The sequence below is a fragment of the Helianthus annuus genome, chromosome 12 (assembly GCF_002127325.2).
Source record: "Helianthus annuus cultivar XRQ/B chromosome 12, HanXRQr2.0-SUNRISE, whole genome shotgun sequence".
In the NCBI taxonomy this organism is placed as follows: Eukaryota; Viridiplantae; Streptophyta; class Magnoliopsida; order Asterales; family Asteraceae; genus Helianthus; species Helianthus annuus.
In genome coordinates, this window is record NC_035444.2 from 157915548 (window position 1) to 157937868 (window position 22321).

A 22321-nucleotide genomic window follows, 5' to 3' on the forward strand; every position below is an offset into this window, starting at 1 on the left:
TCATCATAACACAAAGTTTTAATGTTCATACAAATCAAAAACACAAACCGAATGTTTAGAATCTCCAAGAACACAAGAAAAACAACCAAAATCGCCCCTATCATGCTCCCAAAACCGAAAACAATGATTGGACTTGAAAGGACATCATAAAACCGAATTAAAAGGTGGGAGTTACACATTTACGCAGGTCAGCGCCGTAAGCTACGCCCCTGCCGTAGCCTACGGCGGCAATCAAACACTACGGTGCCTTAGAACTGGACTACGGCAAACAAAAAACTTCAGTCATCACCGTAAGCTACGCCCCCCACCATAGACTACGGTGGGCTTCAACATGAAATTTTGTTTTCAGCATAACTTTTTCGTTTCAACTCCGTTTTCTTCGCCGTTTTCGCCCACATTCTCGTAATTTCATTCTCTATCATGTGATATTCTTAGTTCTTCCATTCCAATATTTTATTTTTTTATTGATGCTCCAAATTCCTTCCCTTTTAAGCTCCATTTGTACCTACAACACAAACAACTGTAGTTACCTAATTCTAGACAATTACGTGGATAAATGCGGGATTAAATTATCATTTATAACACCCAAGGGTTGTCCCCCGTCAGTCGTGCTTTTGGTGTGCTCAAGGGGAAATGAGGCATACTTAGGAGACCCATACGTGCTATCACTGTAGAAAAGATTATTAGCGTGGTGTATACGTGCATCATACTGCACAACATGATCTTGAAGGACGGTGGGAAACCTCCCCACCGGTCCACATCTTGGACCCATCGTCAAACATTTTTAACAATGATCGCGAGTTGATAGATCGAGATATGCAATATCGACTTAGAAATGAGCTTGTGGTCCATCTTGTAGCTTAAGATCTACCGTACTTCGAAGAGGAAGATGAGGAATAGTTTCGTTTATATTTATGTTTTTCTATTTGAATTTAAATTGTGTTTTTTTTTTAATTTTATTAGTTAGTTTAATTGAAATTGTTATTTTATGAAATTTAATTTTTAATTAAACTTAATTGTTGAATTTATTTAAAGTAAAAAAAAAAGTTATAGGATCCTTGCGGGTAGGCCACCTGTGTTTTGTAGTGCTACCCCTCCCCCTAATAAAGTTAGTAAGATGAAAAAGAAAGTATGAAAGGATACACTAATGGTTCAAGTCAATTTTTTTTATTTTTTTTTATCTAAACCGGTTTCACCCAAACGAGTCTTAAACATAGGAATTTAATCGGTTTTAAACCGGGTCACTCGCAGAGCTTCTAATGGGCCCTGGGGGTCTCCGCCCTCTGTTTTTTCGTTTCGTAGTGTTGATTTTATAAAAAAAAAAATCCTGATTTTTTAAATACTGGATTATGAGAGTCCAACCTCCCTAATTTTTCGTTCATGATACACTAATAAACCAGGTTGTCGCAACATTGGTTCCAAACCGATTCAGGTTCAGATTTAACCGTTTAAACCGAGCTCAGTTCACCAACCACTTTTTTGGTGCATGTCTAACTTCTAAACTCATGGCTCTTTCATTATGATTTCTTGAGCTTTGGCTAACTGGGCCATATTTAGATTTTAGAGGGTAAGAAACTGTTATTTTTTATTTCTGAAAGGGTCTCAACTGAAATTCAGTATCACGATCTGCAAACAAACAACTGCACGCAAAATGGCACCAACGTCTTCTGCAAGTAAACTCTAATTGTTGCTGAATGCTGATAGATGAATCTGATCACACAATAACAATGAATGATCAGTCTTCATGAACTAATGCAATCAATTCATCAGGTATTTTCAACGATCGATGTTCTCATTTCCATAAGTTGACCTAATTTCGCAGTTACCGTTGTTTTCACCCGTAGATCGATAGATTTATACTCATTAATTCATGTTTTTAGCTGTATATGTGTAATCTGTTACTATGTTGATGATATATTTTGTTCAAATTCAAAGTTAGGTCTTAATTTCATTTTGTTGAACTGCAATTCGACCTCGATGTTGTTATTCTTCGTTCAAATTCAATTTTATACAGCGATTTTGTTACATATTCGTTCGTATGGTCTGTATACGTGCTTTGTTAGATGATCTTAGTCGAAACTTAGCGGTTTTGGTGTTTGTGATGTGTATTTTGACTTTTGGTGTAGAAAAGTTGGAAAACAGGTTATTTAGATCCAAACTGAAATGGTTTTGTTCATTTTAGGTTTACTGACAGGCTGACATGTTGTTTAATTCTTATTATGTGCTTGTAATCACTCGTGTTGCTAAGCTTGAGTGTCGAACCGACGAAACTAAACGTAGTGTATATGCAGTTGAGAAAAACTAAGCTCCATGAATTGTAGGAGGCGCTATATCTATGAAGATTCCGAATTATAGACTATAAAGAAAAATAGTGAATCTAGTAGAAATAGATACCAAATATACTAACTCTTGCAGTTACTAACTTACTACCAGTAGAATATTGTTGATGTTGAAGTGTGGGCAGCAAACTTAGATCTAGTTGCCTTTGAGAAATACTATGATGTATGTTCCTAGAAAACCTAACTGTAAAGTAGCCATGTGATTCGTGGAATGTTATGTTAGTCATATCATCCATGAAAATTACAATATGTTAGATGAGTTTTTAATGCAAAAAAAAAAAAAAAAGTTTTTAATTGGCTGTTTTGTTAAGCATATTGTTCTAAGAAAATAACTCACCCCTGGATTATTTTTTATGTTAATATAACAATGTTGAACAAATTGTATGAATAAGTTATCAATAACTTGTAATATTTATAATCGTAAAGCGTTTTGAACAGAAGCCTTGAAGTTGTACTGGCTACTAATGGATGATACAACCGCCCTGAGTTACTGGTTAAATTGGCGGTTCTTCCTTTGCGCATTATGGGTCCTAATTGCTGTTATAGCAGCTGCAATTGTTATAGCAAAATATGAAGTAGTCAACAAAAAGAGAAGAAAGCAACAAGATGATGAGCTGGACGTTGAACCCGTTGGGATTTTGTATGATGATGAAACTTGGAGGACCTCTATAAAATGGTTGCACCCTGTATGGCTGCTTGCTTACAGATTAATCGCCTTTAGTGTGCTACTGGCAATTCTATCCATTAATCTGGCAATTAGTGGACCTGGGGTGCTTTTCTACTACACTCAGTAAGTTGACTTTTACAGTTTTATATGGTTCGTTGTTTATTCAAGCAAAACCTCCAGTGTGAAGTGCTTGTTAGATGTTGAATTGTTGATTGTTTCATTTGAACATTTGTCTCGTTGACCATCTATGATTAGTTGGTTACAGATTGACTAGTCAGAAGTCAAAGTACATACAAAGTCAACCAACTGTCCCTCACACTGAATATTACATAAAACTAACGACTGTTGCTGGTGTGGCAGTAGCTATACTGTATACTCTTCACATAGAACCACAATACAATCTAACGTGACAAAATGATCATCGACTATTTCCTAGTCAATATTCGTCAAACATCTTTGAAATTGCATTTTACCTTATCCATAGTTATTAAAGGCACTAGGCGCACTCAAGGCGCATAGGCCTCGCTTGGGGCCTAGGCGCAAAGCGCAAAATAAGCGAGGGCCTGAGAAAAATAAAGCGCATAATGAAAAAAATTAAAAAATATATTATGTATTAGAACAAGAATACTATTCTTCAAATAAAATAAACAAATCCTATTATGTAACACTTTATATCATCTAATTAGTACCAAAATATTAGTGTATTAGTGTAGAAAAGTAGTTTTCCTTGATTAAAAGTAGAAATTTGCCTAGAATCTTTTCGGAATTTAGCCGGAAACTCTTCGGAATCTAGGAATCTTGCCGGAATGTGCGCATGAACCATCACTTGGAGAGTTAAAGCGCAATTTCCTCGACTTAAAGCGCAACTGCCTCGCCTCGCCTGAAAAATGGGCCTAGGCGCAAGAGGCGATGGCTTTTAACAACTATGACCCTATCATTGTCATAAAACCTAAAATATTTAGTATTGTATGCTACTTCAGGTTTGGATTCTAACTTAAAACACTTTAGAACCGTGCTAAACACTTAGAACCGTGCTAAAAAGTAAAAACCATGAGAATTGTGGGCATAAAGTAAAAACCATAAAAACATATCAACTTTATTAACATCTCATTTTTTAATGATGAACAGGTGGACATTTGTTTTGGTCACTTTCTATTTTGGGGTATGGAAACATGCAATGTTGCTAATCATACGGCTAGATTTTATTAATAAAACTGCTCTGTTATAAATTTATAATATTCACATTTTCATGCATAACTACTGTTTGTAGCTTGCATCTTCACTCTCCATTTATGGGTGTTACCAATACTGGAAAAAAGTTGGTGTCAGTAACATCAATATTGTGGATTTAGATGCAGAACGAGCCACATCAACTGCTCCTTTAATAGAAGAGAGTTCGATTTCTCAGCATATGCCCATGAAACCTAGTAACCTTGGAGAAATTCATGTGCGCAAGGCAGCTGGCATATGGGGTTATTCATGTCAAATAATCTTCCAGGTACGTTTCTAAATAGGGCAAGCTATATAAAGCTTGAAGGTACGGGTGGCAATTCGTATCGGGTTAAGTTGGCTGGTTTGTACAACACAAGTTACACAACCCAATTACTTTATCATGTCGACTATGCAGTTAATATCGATCATGAGATATTGGTGATATGTCGGTTATTGGTCCCATGTAAAATCTCGGTATTAAACATCGGTCAGAATATCGGTACCGATATTATCGGCGATATTGACCGATATTTGACCGCTATCACCGATATTTGACAGATATATCACTGAATTGTTAGTGTTAAACTGCTATATATATAAATTCTGCATGATATTGGAATTACCGATATCGCATTGATATCTCACCAAGATAACCTACATCTCAAATATCGGTCCTTGACCGCTATCCGATATTTTACCGCATTAACTGCATAGCATGTCGAAAAGCTGAACCCTAACCTGGACATGTATAACCCGATTATCGAAGCAAATAACCAGGTTGGCGGGTTATATTGGTTGATCCGGTTGACAAGTTGGCGGTTGGAAGCAGGTTAGTCGTGTCAAACCGGAACCAACCTGTTTATTAAACGGGTAGCCTTGTCGGCCCGTTTAGAACCAACCCTAACCCGTGTTAGGAATTGTCACCCATAGTATAAGATAATCTTCTAAGTTAACTTGGTCTTAGTTACTGACAAGTCAGCACAATGTCCGATAATGTCAAACTTGGTCAAAGTTACTTTATCTGTTTTGTTTTTCACTGGTGATCTCTCTTAATACACAGATATGCGCAGGTGCTGTGGGGCTCACCGATAGTGTCTTTTGGTTCATAATCTATCCATTTCTTACTCCAGCAACTTACAAACTAAATTATGTAAGTGTTCTCTTCACCCTTTTTAACCACTAAGCTTCATGTTAGTGATATACTGATATTTTTTTTTTTTTCATTTTATTTAAGTTTATAGATTGTTTGTCTACTTATTTTATATCATTTTGAGGCTATCCTTGTTTGTTACAGTTAAACGTTAGCTTGCATTCACTCAACATTGTTTTCCTCCTCATTGATGTGATTCTGAATCGCTTAGTAAGTTATAATCTTTTTTATTCAGTTCTGATTTTTCATTCAACATTCTTTTATTAGTATGTATAAATTTTTCATTGCATGTTCTATTTCACTGTCTTACAAATATGACACTATGAATCTTTATTTTATTTTTTTATTTTTTCCCACAGAGATTTCCACTCTTTCGTTTAGCATACTTTGTTCTATGGACATGCATATTTGTCATCTTCCAATGGATTCTCCATGCTTGTGTATCATTGCGGTAAGCCATAAGCTGTCTTTTGTATATAATTCCAATCATTATATCATGTTCTCAATTTTGTTATCCTTGATACAATCAATTTCAACCTCCACACAATTGGATTTTACTACAAAAAAGTATAGAAACATACACATACAAGTAGAAATTATTAGTGTTATTTTTTTATACAAGTATAGAGCTGTTGAAACAAGGATCTGATGGAAACGAACAGTTCAACTGGTAGGAGTATAGGCTTAAGTTTAGGTGGATAAATCAGTTTTTTTTTTCTTAAGGGCAAACTGCATGAGATATTAACGGACTTTACACATTGTCCTGATTTTAGCAACCAGTTTTAATTGTCACAATATAGAAACCAAGTTACACTTTACCCCCGATTTTCGCAACCAAGTTCATTAATACCAGCTGTAGCAACAAATGGCCTGTTGAACTCATTTTGCTTATTAAAAAAATCCGACGTGATTTCTTATATGTCATTTAGTTTTCATGCTTATGCCAAGTGGCATCTGATTTGCTATTCAACTATTATTTCTGTATATGAATAAAAAGCAATTTAAAAATATTAGAGTAAACTGCCATTTTGGTCCCTGTGGTTTGGTCACTTTTGCCACTTTAGTCCAAAACTCAAACTTTTTGCATCTGGGTCCCTGTGGTTTCAGTTTTATTGCCATTTTGGTCCAAAAATGAAATCAGGTCATATTTGTCTTATAAAATCCTGCTATTTTGTCATTTTCCGCAGGGGCAAAATGATCATTTTTTTTTATAAATAAATATCATATTTTATAAGACAAATATGACCTGATTTGCCCTTGAGGAAAATGACAAAATTGCAGGATTTTATAAGACAAATATGATCTGATTTCATTTTTGGATCAAAATGGCAATAAAATTGAAACCACAGGGACCCAGATGCAAAAAGTTTGAGTTTTGGATTAAAGTGGCAAAAGTAACCAAACCACAGGGACCAAACTGGCAGTTTACTCAAAATATTATTATAGAAAGTTGTAAATAACTTTTTAGTTAGTTTTTTTAAATCACTTACACATTGATGTTGTCTAATGAATCCATCCATGAATTAATGTTAAAAATCCTAACAAAGACTGTTGATGTAGCCAAATTGCAAAACTACATTTTGCATGCTTGTCTTTTCATTTCCTGCAATTATGTTGTGTGTGTGCATGTGATTACTGATCCTAAGCAGTTAACATCCACATGGCTCTTGTTATTGCAGGTGGCCATATATCTTCCTTGACTTGTCATCTCCATATGCTCCCATTTGGTACGATCTAGTGAATGTGTACTTTTCCTTTTTACCCTGAAAAACTTTGGCACGCGACCAAAATTATAAAGAAAAGCATGTAAAACAATGTTGGTTGTTTCCTAAATTGTAGTTATAAAGTAAAAACTGAGTTTCTATTTTCAGACAACCTGTTTTCTCCAACTAAACACACCCGTAATGCCATAGTTGTCAATAGCAGCCGCTATGGTCGCTATAGCAAATAGCGTTGCATATAGTCGAAGGGTGCTACAGGGCATGTAGCCATAAATAGCGGGATTTCAATTTTTTTAAATATAAATAGCGGAGTATCAGTTTCTTTTAAATATAAATAGCGGGATTTAAGGGTTTTTTTTTTAATATGAATAGCGATTATATATAGCTATAAAATGGCTGGATTTTAGTTTTTTGTTAAACATACATGTAAAATAGCATATATACCAGGGTATTTTGATATAATATACATATAATTTTTTTTTTCTAGTGTATCGCTATTTATAATATAGCGCCCGCTATTTATCGCTTTTCGCTAGGTAGCATATACGTAGCTTATCGCTATTTGCCATTATTCGTCATTAATAACTATGCGTAATACTTTGTCCTAGTCATAGTCTCTGGCAATTAAGCTTGGTCCTTAAGAAGCCCGGTGCAGGTTAACCTCTGTTACATATCAAACGAGAGAACTCAACCCAAAAGACTAGTCTGGTGGGTGAGAGAGCCCATTTGGTATATAAACCCCACATTGATTGCCCATACAGCCGATGTGGGACAAGTCCCATACCTTGCAATGGTTTCGATCCATAACTATCTCAACATCTAAAATGCGGGGTGGTTCGTTCGACTGTTTTTAGGGTAAACCTCACGAATAGAAACAGGCTTTACAGTTTTCCCAATTTCAACAACCAACTTTAAATCGAGCACAAAATAGAAATGGGCTTACACTTTATTACTGCTTTTAGCAACCAACGTGCTGATGTGGTGCTGGACTGCTGGTTGGATATCACAATAGATGGCGTGTACACCAAAATGACAATAAAATGTCACGGTCAGGTCCTTGGTTGCTACAATGAGTAATAAAATGTAACTTGGTTGCTAGAACCACTAATATCTAGGCAAGGTTCAGTAGTTATTGGATAACAAGACTACACTGACATTGGTTCATATACAATAAAGTTATTAAAAAAATTTGTGAAAATGCAATTCCTTTTCTGTTGGTTATGTTAAAGATAGTGATACATATTTAACCCCCCTTATGATTATACTAGATGCTTAAAATGGTAAATATAATTTCTTCTTTAAGGGCATAAAGTGGCACACAAGTATCTTCTTATCAGGAGTAGACACTTATAAAAATTTCTTTCTTTCTGTTCATTTACATTTTTTTTGGCTATATGGTAAAACTGCATTACCTTTACTTTATTTCTTGATTGGAAAATTAGACATAATTAGTCAACATAATCACGCCTTCTCAATTTTAATCGGAGAATCATGGTTAAGTTATTTATTTCCCCGTTCTATTGCCACAAATTGACTGTTTATGTTAGTTTATGTCACTCGAACATATAATTGAAATTGTATGAAAACATTGTGTCGTGTGGCATCCTCCCGCCCTGCTTAGGTTGGTCACTGCTTTCTTTCTGCCATAGGGGGCGAGTCCCGACCAGTGGGGTAGTGCCACTTCCGGCACACACCTTTTTCCTAGTTGTTGAGGCGCTCCGAGAGATATGCAAAAGAGTGACCAGGAACCCATGTGTTTATTGTTTAATCACGTTTCTAAGTGTACTCGATCTTCAAGCATTAGGCACGTCACATTGTTGACCCTTTTATACGTTTCCTGTTCTTGATTCTTCTGTAATTTTGGAGGCATAGAAGATGTTTTCAGATGCATTTGGCATCTTTTCCTTAGTAATTATATATTAATATTTTTATTCAAACATTTCTCAATGGATAAGTGACTTGTTTACAGGTATCTGGGAGTAGGATTAATTCTCCTCCCTGCATATGGCATCTTTGCACTCATTGTTAAGTGTAAGCAACTGCTTCTGTCAACATTTTCCGAAAATCTTGGAGCATGAGGTAACACTATGTCTCTTCCGTTACACGTTTTATGAGTTATAACACACAATGCATGTAATGATGTAAATGTACAATAACACGAACACATGTTTCTTTCAAGGAATTAAATTACGAAATATAAATTCTTGAAAATTTGGAGAACTGTCATATTTCAATTTTGTTCAGTTGATCTATCAATTTCTTTTTTCTTTAATTTTGACGGGTCCGGCTCAAAACTGTTCAAACATGGACTTATCGTGATAATGATGATGATGTTAACAGACCCTGTTCGCGTTGAAATAGGCCGTTCCAAAATATGTTGGGCTGAAACGATTGATAGGAAATTCAAAACATGTAACAAATCTCATCTTTTTTATCTTTTCTGTTATATTCTGCAGTTTTTATATAGTTGTTAATGACAAGTAAACTGCAAGCAAGATGGCCACTTGTATTTGGCCATTGATGCATCACTTACATTGCATAATGTTTTTAAATGATTAAAAATCTGTCGGTCACGTGTTTGGTTGGTATAACGAAGTTTGGTAGAATGAAAATCTTATAATTTTTTATGTAATAATTGTAAAAAGACAGAATTGTCCTTCATATTTCTTTACAATAGGCTGACTTCACGTTTAAACTTTCAAGGCTTTAAGCACTCAATGTCAGCTATCCATAGTAACCACACTGGTGGTTTTTATTAGAGTTGTGGGGTGTTCATAGTCCGCTTCGATAGGTTACGAGGAATCTCTGACTGAGTCGAACCATCGTCTACGGGTTCGGGAAACGACAAAACCGGGTTGGCGATTTAACATATACCACTTGATCTCAACCTGGGCAAACAGATTTTCTTGTATGGTTCAACTACTTTTAAATACCCTAGTAACCATAGGGCTACACGTTGAAAACGTGGAACCAAAATGAAACGTGGAGCATGCAACTTGGATGATCTATGCATGTAAAAGAATATCGTGTTTATTTAATAAATATGCATTAAGGGGGTAGGGGTGGTTATCACTTGTACAAATTCCATCACTCACAACATCCAATCAAGTTCCGCCATGTCATCAACCATTATTCCATCACTCACAACCTTTTTTAGTGGAAATGGTCATCACTTGTTTAAAGGGTTTTTTTTTTTTAATTAAACATAACATGCAAAGGGTCGGATTTAAGAATTTATAACGCGTCAAAAATATAACGCGAATTAAGTTTCATGCGTTGAATTAGAGGTGTGGCGGTGGTGTTTGGCCTTGTTCGACGCGTGAAGAAGGTCCATCACACACAAAATTTACACCACCCCGGGTGTCCTAACTATTAAAGCTATTTAATAGGTTATGTAACAAAATTTACACCACCCCGGGTGTCCTAACTATTAAAGCTATTTTATAGGTTATGTAAATGTATATTTAGTTGACCATCTCATTTTTCATTTAATACATACATGCTTTGTTTGTGATGATGAAGTTTTCTTTTAATTTTTTTACTTTTTGATGATTTTTACTTTTCTTAATAAAAAATAGAGTGAATTGCAAGTTTTGTCCTTTATCTTTAGGCCATTTTGCAAGTTTTGTCCTTTATGTTTAAATTTGACGAGTTTTGTCCTTTATGTTTAAAAATCAAGCACGTTTTACCCTTTGGGCCTTAAAAATCAAGCACGTTTTGTCCTTTATGTTTAAAAATCAAGCACGTTTTGTCCTTTATGTTTAAAAAATCAAGCACGTTTTGTCCTTAAAAATCAAGCACGTTTTGCCCCAAAGGGTAAAACGTGCTTAATTTTCAAACATAAAGGACAAAACTCGTCAAATTTAAACATAAAGGACAAAACTTGCAAAATGGCCTAATATCTAGATTTATATTTGTTTTTAGGAGTTTATAGATATATTACGTCATCCGTCCAATTTTTTAGAGAGTATGATACAAACAAATTTAAAAATATATTTAAATGAGCAGTTAATGATACAAAATTGAATAGTTTTTTTTTTTTTAACGCCAACGAATCCTTCAAATGGGCTACTAGCGAAATTCATCATATCGGGATATAAACGCCTACGAACCGGGGAAAACCCTCACCTAAGGCCGAAGCCCGTGAACAATCGCCCGAAGGCACATAGTATAGTATAGACCAATATAAAACTTAAGAAAAGTTAATGGAATTTGTGCTGGAAAGCAGCAGTCTAGTGTTGAATAAGCTACTTCCAAACAAATATCGCATGCCATTTAACTCCATACCAAGAGGAAAGTCTCATTTTGATTCTTAATCTTCATTCTATAATCTATATTTATATTTATTCATAAATTAAGTTATCACTGCCTTAGCTTGAGTTGAAAGAGTTCTAATTTATGTTTTTTAGCTAGGTTGAGACCAGGGGTCTTCGGAAATCTTCGAAAATCTTTGGACCCTGGGCGAATAGAAAATACGGGCCCCTAAAATATAAACTTTTTAAAAAGAATATATAAAAAGGTTTTAATTATATGAAAATGAGTTAATACCATTTGAATCAACACCAATCATTTAGGTAGTGTTTGGTATGCAGGAATGAGAGGTGGAATGGAATGGATGATTACGAGGAAATGAAGAAAAGGGTGTTTGGTTGGTCAAAGGAATGGAATCACCCATTCCAAAAGCCATTCCATTCCCTCAAAATCATTCCTTCCACCCCCCATGTTTTTTTTCCATTCCATCCCTTCTTGCACTATTCATCAACAACACCACAACCCACCACCTTTGCCACAAGCCATCACCACCCACCACCAACGCCCCGCCGCCACCCGCCACCACCTCACCCCGACAGCCACCGCCGCCACCCGCCACCGCCACCACCCACTCGTCACCGTTATCACCCACAACTGCGACTAACCGCCAACGCCACTTGCCGCCGCCGCCCACCACCATCGTCGACGCCACCACCACCACCACCACCAACGGCCGCCGCCGCCGCCACCAACGGCCACCTCTGCTGCCACCCACCACCAACGACCACCTTGCCGCAACCACCACTCGTCGTCACCGCCGCACCGCCACTCGCCGCCACCACCACCACCCATCGCCGCCACCGACACCCACCACCGCCACCTATAACCACCCGCAATCACTACCAGTGGCCACCACCACCACTCACCGCTGATTTTATTACTCCGTTTTCTTGCCTATCGAACAACACACAATAATAATTCATTCCATTCACACATGGTAACCAAACAAGACATAGAATGGTAATGATCCATTGCATTCCCTCGTCCATTCCATTACCTCGTCCATTCCATTCCTTCGTCTATTCCATTACCCCATACCAAACAGACCCTTAATGTTTTGCAAACCACCAAACCAAGCGCTTTAGTATGTTTTCTTTTTCGATTCATTGTGTGTATATTATAAATTTTAGAGCGTAAAACTCATAAAAAACAAAAATTTCGGGCCCCCGCAGGGTTTAGGCCTTGAGTCGTCGCCCACCCTGTCCCCCTCTCTCCGGGCCGGTCTTCGTTGAGACGTTGAGTATTCTAGCCAAACCGATCTAACTTGTATGTTTTTGAGCTTGAGTTTATCTTGGCTCGATCTTGAACCATCCCCACATTAACTATGGTATTGCATAAATGTAACGCCCCAAAAACGATAAATGATAAGTATAAAAGGAAAATAATATTAAACTTAATGTAGTTAAGGAATTATGGTGAGATCATAGCTAAATGTGGTTAAAGGTTAGACTTGTAACTAGCAAATAAGTGAAGGGGGTGAAAATGTAAAATTTCATTTAACTAAATAAATAAAAACAATAAACATCCCAAACACACAGTTGGTGTGTCTGGGAGCGATCGAACAAGCAGGAGGGAGGGGGAAACCCTAGCTCAAGAAATCAAGCAATCCAACTCAAGATCATAAGTTAATTCAGTGCATGATCCCTAAATTGTGATTAGCTAACCCTAATCTCTTGAGTGGTAAGTTTAATTTCCTGAAATTTGTGAATTGTTGAATAAGGGGTAAAACCCAATCTCGATTCTTTATATCAATTGTATCAAATCTGAGTTAAGATTGCTTTGTAGAACAGGAATCATGCTTGAAATTATGTTCTAGAAAAAGTATAGTGAAAAACCCACTTTGTAAAGATTATGTTACTAATAGGAAATTCATGAGAATTAGGATCATGAGTTAATTGATATGTGAAATTGTTGTGATGCTCGAATGCTAGATAAACTGATTTTAGAATGGAAATTATATGAATTTAGAGGAAGATGATTCTTGTGTTGTGATGAGCTAGTAGGGACATGCTTAGTAAACTTGTACCTTGTGCCTTATGTATGATGCTTACCAAGTGTTCGATGAAATGCCTAAAAGAAGAATTTATGTGGAAATAGTATAATGATGCCACAAACTAAATAAAGTGAACGAATGTTCTAATGTAGGCGTGAAAGAAGAAGGTACGAGCACTAAGCAAGCGGAAGGTGCACAAGATCGAGGTATGCTTCGTGTCATACGAGTCTTTATTATATTTCCTATTTATATGAAATTTTGTTGTAAAAGCTATTCTTATATAACGAGATCGACGAAGTAGTAAGCAAGCGACAAATCCCTTGTGGATTTGGGTATGTTAATGAAAGTAGTGTTGAGTTATGCTAACCCAATTTCATGGGTCGAATGTGTATGCTTAGCTCTCTACGAGAGTGTTTATGCTAAACCCAATTTCATGGGTCGAATGCGTATGCTTAGCTCTCTACGAGAGTGTTTATGCTAAACCCAATTACACGGGTCGAATGCGTATGTCAAACTCTCTACGAGAGTGCTTATGCTTAACCCAACTATTGGGTTGTTGTATGCTTAAGAGTAAGAATGTTTTATGTGGTTAAAGCTAAATCGAAAGGTTATGATTTTCTATGAGATAACTAACTTATTAAATTTGTGAATGTTAATGTAGGTAAAGCACCTCTATAGGCGATTTGGAGTTATGGGACGAGCACATGTTCAAGCCTTATAATACCAAGCGCTTCCGCAACTCATATGCATACTTTTGGGTCCATGTTTTGCCACTTTGTTAGACTTTGTTGAAATGTTTTAGATTTAAAAACTCGTTACTTTTGTTGGAATGGATTTTATGTAAATTGGGTCGTAGGTAAACGTTGTATGTTATGTCAAAACAGGGAGTATGTCCGTTTTACAAACGGGTCATGCCCAATTTTTGTAAAAATTTCTTTAAGCGTCAAAGTGGTATTTTAATTCTCCGAAAAGTCTTGTTTATGTAGTTAATCTATTCTTTTTGAAAAGTGGTCCTTACAAGTTGGTATCAGAGCCATGGTTTGAGGGATTCGAGCTTGTAACGCGATGCTTGAACTCAAACCAGTGGCTCGTTCGAAAGTGTGCTCGCTCCTGGATCGCCAATGAGGTAATAATGTATGATTTCGATAAATGCTAGTATATGTTATGAGTTTAAGATGTAAGGTTAAGTTAAAAATGTGAAGTAACAATTATGGGCATCAAAACAAGTAATTCCGGAACCCGGGCAGCTGGTACGGGCCTGGAAGTGGGTTAAAACACAAAAAAATGAAGCTGCAGCGTTTTTGCAAAACGGAAGCCCGTCGCCGACGGGTTAACCCCCGTCGCCGACGGCAACCTCTTGCCCGACGCCTAAACTAACTGCCGACGGGGAACAGTTATCCGACGGCCTTTATATGAGCCCGTCGCCGACGGGAACATAGCCGTCGCCGACGGCTTACGTAGTGCCAAAACGCTGAACTTGTTTTGTTTCTCATGCTTTGTGTTACCGGTTTGCCCGAAAGCCTACTTTATGGCTACATAATGTCCATATAAGGTTTAACAAGTGTATGTAATCACAATTAGCGATTACAACGAGAATGGATTCATAAGAATCAAAAGAAGTGAAGCAAATGACATGAAATGAACTAAGTGAATGATGATTAATGAGTAATGATATGCGGAAAGTTTGTAATTTGCATTAAATGAGAAGCATGATATTGTGTAGATGGCTGATGCAAGAAATATCAATGATGATAATGATGATAACAATGATGCGGTTAGACAAGAAGCATTCGAAAACAGAGTCACGGAAGTAGCGGAAGGGGTTATGCAAGCCAATCTACCTCGGTTAGCTCAAGAAGTAGAAAGCCGAGTTCTGGGGGTTGTGGATGCTATGATGACGAGTAGGTTCGAAGAGTTGAAGGAATTAATCGAAGGATCCAAGAGTAGAGGTAAGGAACGAAGGTGCACTTACAAGGATTTTATGGCTTGTCATCCGACGACGTATAACGGTAAAATAGATCCTATTGAATGTCAAAGATGGATCTCGAACATAGAGGCGGTCTTTATACGAAGCCGGTGTGATAAGGAGGATCAAGTGATGTTCGCTACCGGTTTACTAACCCATCAAGCGAAGGATTGGTGGGATGCTCACAGCAAGGAGGTAGGCGAAGACAGACTGCAAGTTATGACTTGGCAGGAGTTTAAGGGGCCCTTCATGAGATATCATTGTCCTCAGTCGGCTATCGACAAGATTCAGGAGGATTTCTTACGCCTCCGGCAGAAAAATGAATCAGTAAATGAAATAGCAAACAATTTTATGGATAAGATGAAGTTCTGTGGGGAATTGGTAACAACCGAGAGAATGAAGATAAGTCGTTTTTATGGTGTGTTAAAGGCAGAAGTTAGAGAGTTCATCACTCCCTCAAAATGTGAAACTCTTGAAGAGCTCATTGATTTAGCGCGGGATAGAGAGATCGAAATTAAAAGGCAAGAGGAGCGAGGTGAAAAGAGGCCGAGTGAAAAAGGTGCAAGTTTTAGTCCATCCAAGAAGGGGAAGTTTCAGGATCAAGGAAGAAAGGGTAAGTCGAAAGGTGGGATTACACCATGCAAGACATGTGGAAAGCTCCATACCGGAGAGTGTTTGCTAGGTAAGAAGGGGTGCTTTAAATGCGGTAAGGAGGGGCATTCGTCCTATCAATGCCCGGATAACCCGAAGACCTGTTTCAATTGTTTCGAAAAAGGGCATATCAAGTCAGAATGTCCAAAGCTTCAACAAGGATCAAAGAAAGAAGATAAGAGGCAAGAGGGTTCTAGGGCAAAGGGGAGAATGTTTCAGATCACGTCTGAAGAAGCCAAGTCCCAACCAAATGTGGTCTCAGGTATTTTCCTAATAAATTCTATACCGGTTTACGTTTTGTTTGACACCGGAGCTACTATGTCGTTTATCTCTAGTGAAATTGTTCAACACCCATCCTTTAAGATTGAACGAATGCCGTTGCCCTTAGAAGTAGAGATAGCAGATAGTAAAAGTTATTTGTTGCACGAAATATGTAAAAATTGCAAATTGACCATTGAGGATGAGGAGTTTGCTATTGATCTTATTCCCATGATCTTGGGGGAATTTAAAGTAATAGTGGGTATGGATTGGATGTCTCAAAACCATGCAGAGATAAAATGTGAATCCAAATCTATACTTCTTCAAACCCCAAGTGGAAAACGATTAAATGTACAAGGCGAAAGGAAGATGGAAGCGAAGCTATGTACTCTCGTCCAAGCCACTAAGTACGTGCTCAATGGTAGTAGAGCATACTTAGCTTACGTAGTAAATGCTCAACAAAGCTTTCCAAAGCTTGAAAATGTCGAAGTTGTGAACGAATTTCCGGATGTATTCCCGGAAGAATTGCCGGGACTCCCTCCCGAGCGAGAAGTGGAGTTCAAAATCGAATTGAATCCGGATGCGAAACCAGTCGCGAAGGCTCCCTATAGATTAGCTCCCACGGAAATGCGGGAATTAATGACACAAATACAAGACCTCTTAGACAAAGGCTTTATACGCCCGAGTGTGTCTCCTTGGGGAGCGCCCGTCTTATTTGTTAAGAAGAAAGACGGGTCGATGCGCATGTGCATCGACTATAGGGAGTTAAATAAGCTAACCATAAAGAACCACTACCCTTTACCTAGAATTGACGACCTTTTCGATCAGTTACAAGGGGCGAGTTGGTTCTCCAAGATAGATCTGCGATCGGGGTACCATCAGGTTAGAGTACGAGAAGAAGACATTCCAAAGACCGCTTTTAGAACCCGTTACGGACATTATGAATTTTTAGTAATGTCTTTCGGGTTAACTAATGCACCGGCGGCATTTATGGACCTTATGAACCGTGTATGCCGACCCATGTTGGATAGATCGGTAATTGTATTCATAGATGACATTTTGGTTTATTCACGAAGCAAAGACGAACATGCGGAACATTTGCGTGAAGTACTTGAAACTCTCCGTAAGGAGAAGCTCTACGCAAAATTTTCAAAGTGTGCCTTTTGGCTTAGGGAGGTACAGTTTCTGGGGCACGTGATAAATGTGGAGGGTGTTATGGTTGATCCTTCAAAGATCGATGCTGTAATGAAGTGGGTTCCTCCGAAAAATCCAACAGAGATAAGAAGTTTTCTGGGTCTTGCTGGATACTACCGAAGGTTCATACAAGATTTTTCCAAGATAGCCTTACCCTTAACAAAACTGACCCGAAAGAAAGAGAAGTTTGTATGGGAGAAAGAACAGGAGGAGGCTTTTCGAATGTTGAAAGAAAAACTATCAAGTCCCCCAATACTAACGTTACCAGATGGAACCGAAGACCTGGTGGTCTATTCAGACGCTTCACACCAGGGATTGGGTTGTGTCCTAATGCAAAGAGGGAGAGTTATCGCTTATGCTTCGCGACAATTGAAGCCTCATGAGGTGAACTACCCCACACACGACTTGGAATTAGCGGCGGTAGTGTTTGCATTAAAGATTTGGAGGCATTATTTATATGGGGCAAAATGCACCATTTACTCGGACCACAAAAGCCTTAAATATTTCTTTGAACAGAGAGACCTAAACATGAGGCAGCGGAGGTGGTTGGAACTGATCAAAGATTATGATTGTGATATCCTCTACCATCCGGGGAAGGCAAATGTAGTAGCCGATGCATTAAGCCGTAAAGAGTATTCACTACCCATAAGAGTGAAATCCATGAAGATGATAGTTACGCCACGATTACTCGAGGCAATACGCGAATCCCAGATAAAGTCGCTCGGAGCGGAAGACCTGAAGAGGGAACGACTAAAAGGTGTGATTGATAAACTAGAAGAAAATTCGACCGGGCTTAAGACGCGGTTCGGCCGAATTTGGATTCCGCGATTCTGTGAAGTCAAAGCTGCCTTGCTTGACGAAGCACATAAGTCTCGATATTCAGTCCATCCTGGGGCTACAAAGATGTATCGGGACTTGAAACTCAATTATTGGTGGCCGGGTATGAAACGTGACATAGCTAAATACGTCTCGAAATGCTTAACATGCTCCCAGGTGAAAGTAGAACATCAAAAGCCGTATGGAAAATTACAACCTTTGGAGATACCAGTATGGAAGTGGGAGGAATTAACGATGGATTTGATAACCAAACTTCCTAAAACAAAGAAAGGGCATGATACAATATGGGTAATCGTAGACCGGCTTACAAAAAGCGCTCACTTTTTACCCATCAAAGAAGCTTACTCTTCCGAGAAAATGGCAGAAATTTATATGAACGAAATCATATCCCGTCATGGAGTGCCCGTGTCGATTGTCTCGGATCGGGACACTAGGTTTACTTCTCGTTACTGGCGGAAGTTTCACGAGAGTGTGGGTACGAAGTTGCACATAAGTACCGCTTACCACCCTCAAACTGACGGCCAGTCAGAAAGAACCATACAAACGCTCGTTGACATGTTGAGGGCGTGTGCCTTAGATTTTGGAGGAAGTTGGGACGACCAATTGCCATTGGTCGAATTTTCTTATAATAACAGTTACCATAGTGGTATTCAAATGGCACCTTACGAACTATTATACGGGAGAAAATGTAGGACTCCCGTATGTTGGGGTGAAGTAGGACAAAGGGAGCTTGCACCAAGTGATTTAATAGCAGTTACGAATGAAAAGATCGAAATGGTTAGAACAAGGTTGAAAGCAGCTCAAGATCGGCAAAAAGCTTATGCAGACAAGAGAAGGCGTCCTATCGAGTTCCAAGTTGGAGATTTTGTCTTGCTAAAGGTGTCCCCATGGAAGGGTATAATCCGTTTTCGCAAACGGGGAAAGTTAGGTCCTCGTTACATCGGGCCGTTTAAAATCTTAGCTCGGGTTGGAAGGGTTGCGTATCGACTAGAATTACCGCCTGCTCTAGAAGGGATTCACAATACCTTCCACGTGTCGCAATTGAGGAAATGTCTTGCGGATGACACAGCACTAGTACCTCTCGATGACATTGAGTTGGACGAGGGGTTAAACTATATTGAAAGACCCATAGCCTATCGAACAACACACAATAATAATTCATTCCATTCACACATGGTAACCAAACAAGACATAGAATGGTAATGATCCATTGCATTCCCTCGTCCATTCCATTACCTCGTCCATTCCATTCCTTCGTCTATTCCATTACCCCATACCAAACAGACCCTTAATGTTTTGCAAACCACCAAACCAAGCGCTTTAGTATGTTTTCTTTTTCGATTCATTGTGTGTATATTATAAATTTTAGAGCGTAAAACTCATAAAAAACAAAAATTTCGGGCCCCCGCAGGGTTTAGGCCTTGAGTCGTCGCCCACCCTGTCCCCCTCTCTCCGGGCCGGTCTTCGTTGAGACGTTGAGTATTCTAGCCAAACCGATCTAACTTGTATGTTTTTGAGCTTGAGTTTATCTTGGCTCGATCTTGAACCATCCCCACATTAACTATGGTATTGCATAAATGTAACGCCCCAAAAACGATAAATGATAAGTATAAAAGGAAAATAATATTAAACTTAATGTAGTTAAGGAATTATGGTGAGATCATAGCTAAATGTGGTTAAAGGTTAGACTTGTAACTAGCAAATAAGTGAAGGGGGTGAAAATGTAAAATTTCATTTAACTAAATAAATAAAAACAATAAACATCCCAAACACACAGTTGGTGTGTCTGGGAGCGATCGAACAAGCAGGAGGGAGGGGGAAACCCTAGCTCAAGAAATCAAGCAATCCAACTCAAGATCATAAGTTAATTCAGTGCATGATCCCTAAATTGTGATTAGCTAACCCTAATCTCTTGAGTGGTAAGTTTAATTTCCTGAAATTTGTGAATTGTTGAATAAGGGGTAAAACCCAATCTCGATTCTTTATATCAATTGTATCAAATCTGAGTTAAGATTGCTTTGTAGAACAGGAATCATGCTTGAAATTATGTTCTAGAAAAAGTATAGTGAAAAACCCACTTTGTAAAGATTATGTTACTAATAGGAAATTCATGAGAATTAGGATCATGAGTTAATTGATATGTGAAATTGTTGTGATGCTCGAATGCTAGATAAACTGATTTTAGAATGGAAATTATATGAATTTAGAGGAAGATGATTCTTGTGTTGTGATGAGCTAGTAGGGACATGCTTAGTAAACTTGTACCTTGTGCCTTATGTATGATGCTTACCAAGTGTTCGATGAAATGCCTAAAAGAAGAATTTATGTGGAAATAGTATAATGATGCCACAAACTAAATAAAGTGAACGAATGTTCTAATGTAGGCGTGAAAGAAGAAGGTACGAGCACTAAGCAAGCGGAAGGTGCACAAGATCGAGGTATGCTTCGTGTCATACGAGTCTTTATTATATTTCCTATTTATATGAAATTTTGTTGTAAAAGCTATTCTTATATAACGAGATCGACGAAGTAGTAAGCAAGCGACAAATCCCTTGTGGATTTGGGTATGTTAATGAAAGTAGTGTTGAGTTATGCTAACCCAATTTCATGGGTCGAATGTGTATGCTTAGCTCTCTACGAGAGTGTTTATGCTAAACCCAATTTCATGGGTCGAATGCGTATGCTTAGCTCTCTACGAGAGTGTTTATGCTAAACCCAATTACACGGGTCGAATGCGTATGTCAAACTCTCTACGAGAGTGCTTATGCTTAACCCAACTATTGAGTTGTTGTATGCTTAAGAGTAAGAATGTTTTATGTGGTTAAAGCTAAATCGAAAGGTTATGATTTTCTATGAGATAACTAACTTATTAAATTTGTGAATGTTAATGTAGGTAAAGCACCTCTATAGGCGATTTGGAGTTATGGGACGAGCACATGTTCAAGCCTTATAATACCAAGCGCTTCCGCAACTCATATGCATACTTTTGGGTCCATGTTTTGCCACTTTGTTAGACTTTGTTGAAATGTTTTAGATTTAAAAACTCGTTACTTTTGTTGGAATGGATTTTATGTAAATTGGGTCGTAGGTAAACGTTGTATGTTATGTCAAAACAGGGAGTATGTCCGTTTTACAAACGGGTCATGCCCAATTTTTGTAAAAATTTCTTTAAGCGTCAAAGTGGTATTTTAATTCTCCGAAAAGTCTTGTTTATGTAGTTAATCTATTCTTTTTGAAAAGCGGTCCTTACAATAAACTATATAAACTATATGATTTATTTATTATATTTTTTTTTTCATTTGAGTATTAGTCTGAGGGATTGTTTTATTTTTGGTAAATTTGTTTTCTTTAAAAAGGGCATCAATGAAAAATTTATTGTTTATCAACGAAAAAAGAAAAAAAAAAATTGAAGTACCTTAAATAAAAAAGTACAAATAGTATTCACGGTAAATATTAAATACTGTAGCCATATAATTGGAAAAGGTGCCAACAAGCGAAAGGGACACTCAAGGGGACCAAAAAAATGACATTGATGGTATAACTTGCAATTTAAGGCTGAATTCCCACAATAAAATAATAATAACAATAAAGATATTTGAAAACTAATCAAGATCGCTTAACTTCCAAACTTGAGCCGATACAAAGCTTCATAACTTGCAACAAAAACTTAAATATAATTATTTAATAATTGTCATCACATTATTTAATTTTATTGACAAAAAGAGATCCCCTTTGTGGAAATTAGGAGTAAATGTATTGATTAAGATGGTTGTCCAACTTCTTTGGCAATCTACAATATTCTATTTTTTGTACCAACATATATAGATGAAAACCATACGGGCGGAGAAAACGAGACACAAAAAAAAAAATCCATTTTTTGCAAGTCATGTTTTGTACATTTGTTTTGAGTAGTTTATTTATTGGATTGGAAGGGTGATTTTTAACTATAATTATATTTTACTTTACTTTTGTCATCTACGACGAGAGAATCTTACATTATTATGTCACACGAAAATGATATG

The 22321-nt window shown here is 37.6% G+C and overlaps 2 protein-coding genes and 1 long non-coding RNA gene across 5 annotated transcripts; all 3 read left to right on the top strand.

Moving 5' to 3' along the window:
* Positions 1-1614: 1614 nt before the first annotated feature.
* On the top strand, positions 1615-9692 carry LOC110896048. 3 transcript variants are annotated; one of them, XM_022143472.2, is made up of 10 exons: positions 1615-1770; positions 2778-3129; positions 4135-4168; positions 4277-4504; positions 5279-5368; positions 5513-5578; positions 5728-5819; positions 7048-7095; positions 9059-9168; positions 9430-9692. In XM_022143472.2, the coding sequence occupies exons 2-9, from the start codon at positions 2804-2806 to the stop codon at positions 9165-9167; spliced, it is 993 nt and encodes a 330-aa protein (XP_021999164.1). In that variant the 5' UTR covers positions 1615-1770; positions 2778-2803; the 3' UTR covers position 9168; positions 9430-9692. The 3 variants fall into 3 exon arrangements, with proteins under 3 accessions (XP_021999164.1, XP_021999163.1, XP_021999165.1); XM_022143471.2 differs by lacking the exon at positions 9430-9692 and having other exon boundaries at positions 9059-9315; XM_022143473.2 differs by lacking the exon at positions 9430-9692 and having other exon boundaries at positions 1620-1770; positions 2766-3129; positions 9059-9315.
* A 3231-nt stretch (positions 9693-12923) lies between these two features.
* Positions 12924-14341, top strand: LOC110897160. Its single transcript, XR_002568496.2, has 3 exons — positions 12924-13080; positions 13546-13599; positions 14055-14341. It is a non-coding gene; the product is annotated as an uncharacterized LOC110897160 (long non-coding RNA).
* A 775-nt stretch (positions 14342-15116) lies between these two features.
* On the top strand, positions 15117-21479 carry LOC110897178. Its single transcript, XM_035981411.1, has 3 exons — positions 15117-16272; positions 20684-20737; positions 21193-21479. Exons 1-3 carry the CDS (start codon positions 15117-15119, stop codon positions 21207-21209), a joined length of 1227 nt encoding a protein of 408 aa, XP_035837304.1. The 3' UTR covers positions 21210-21479.
* Positions 21480-22321: the final 842 nt, after the last annotated feature.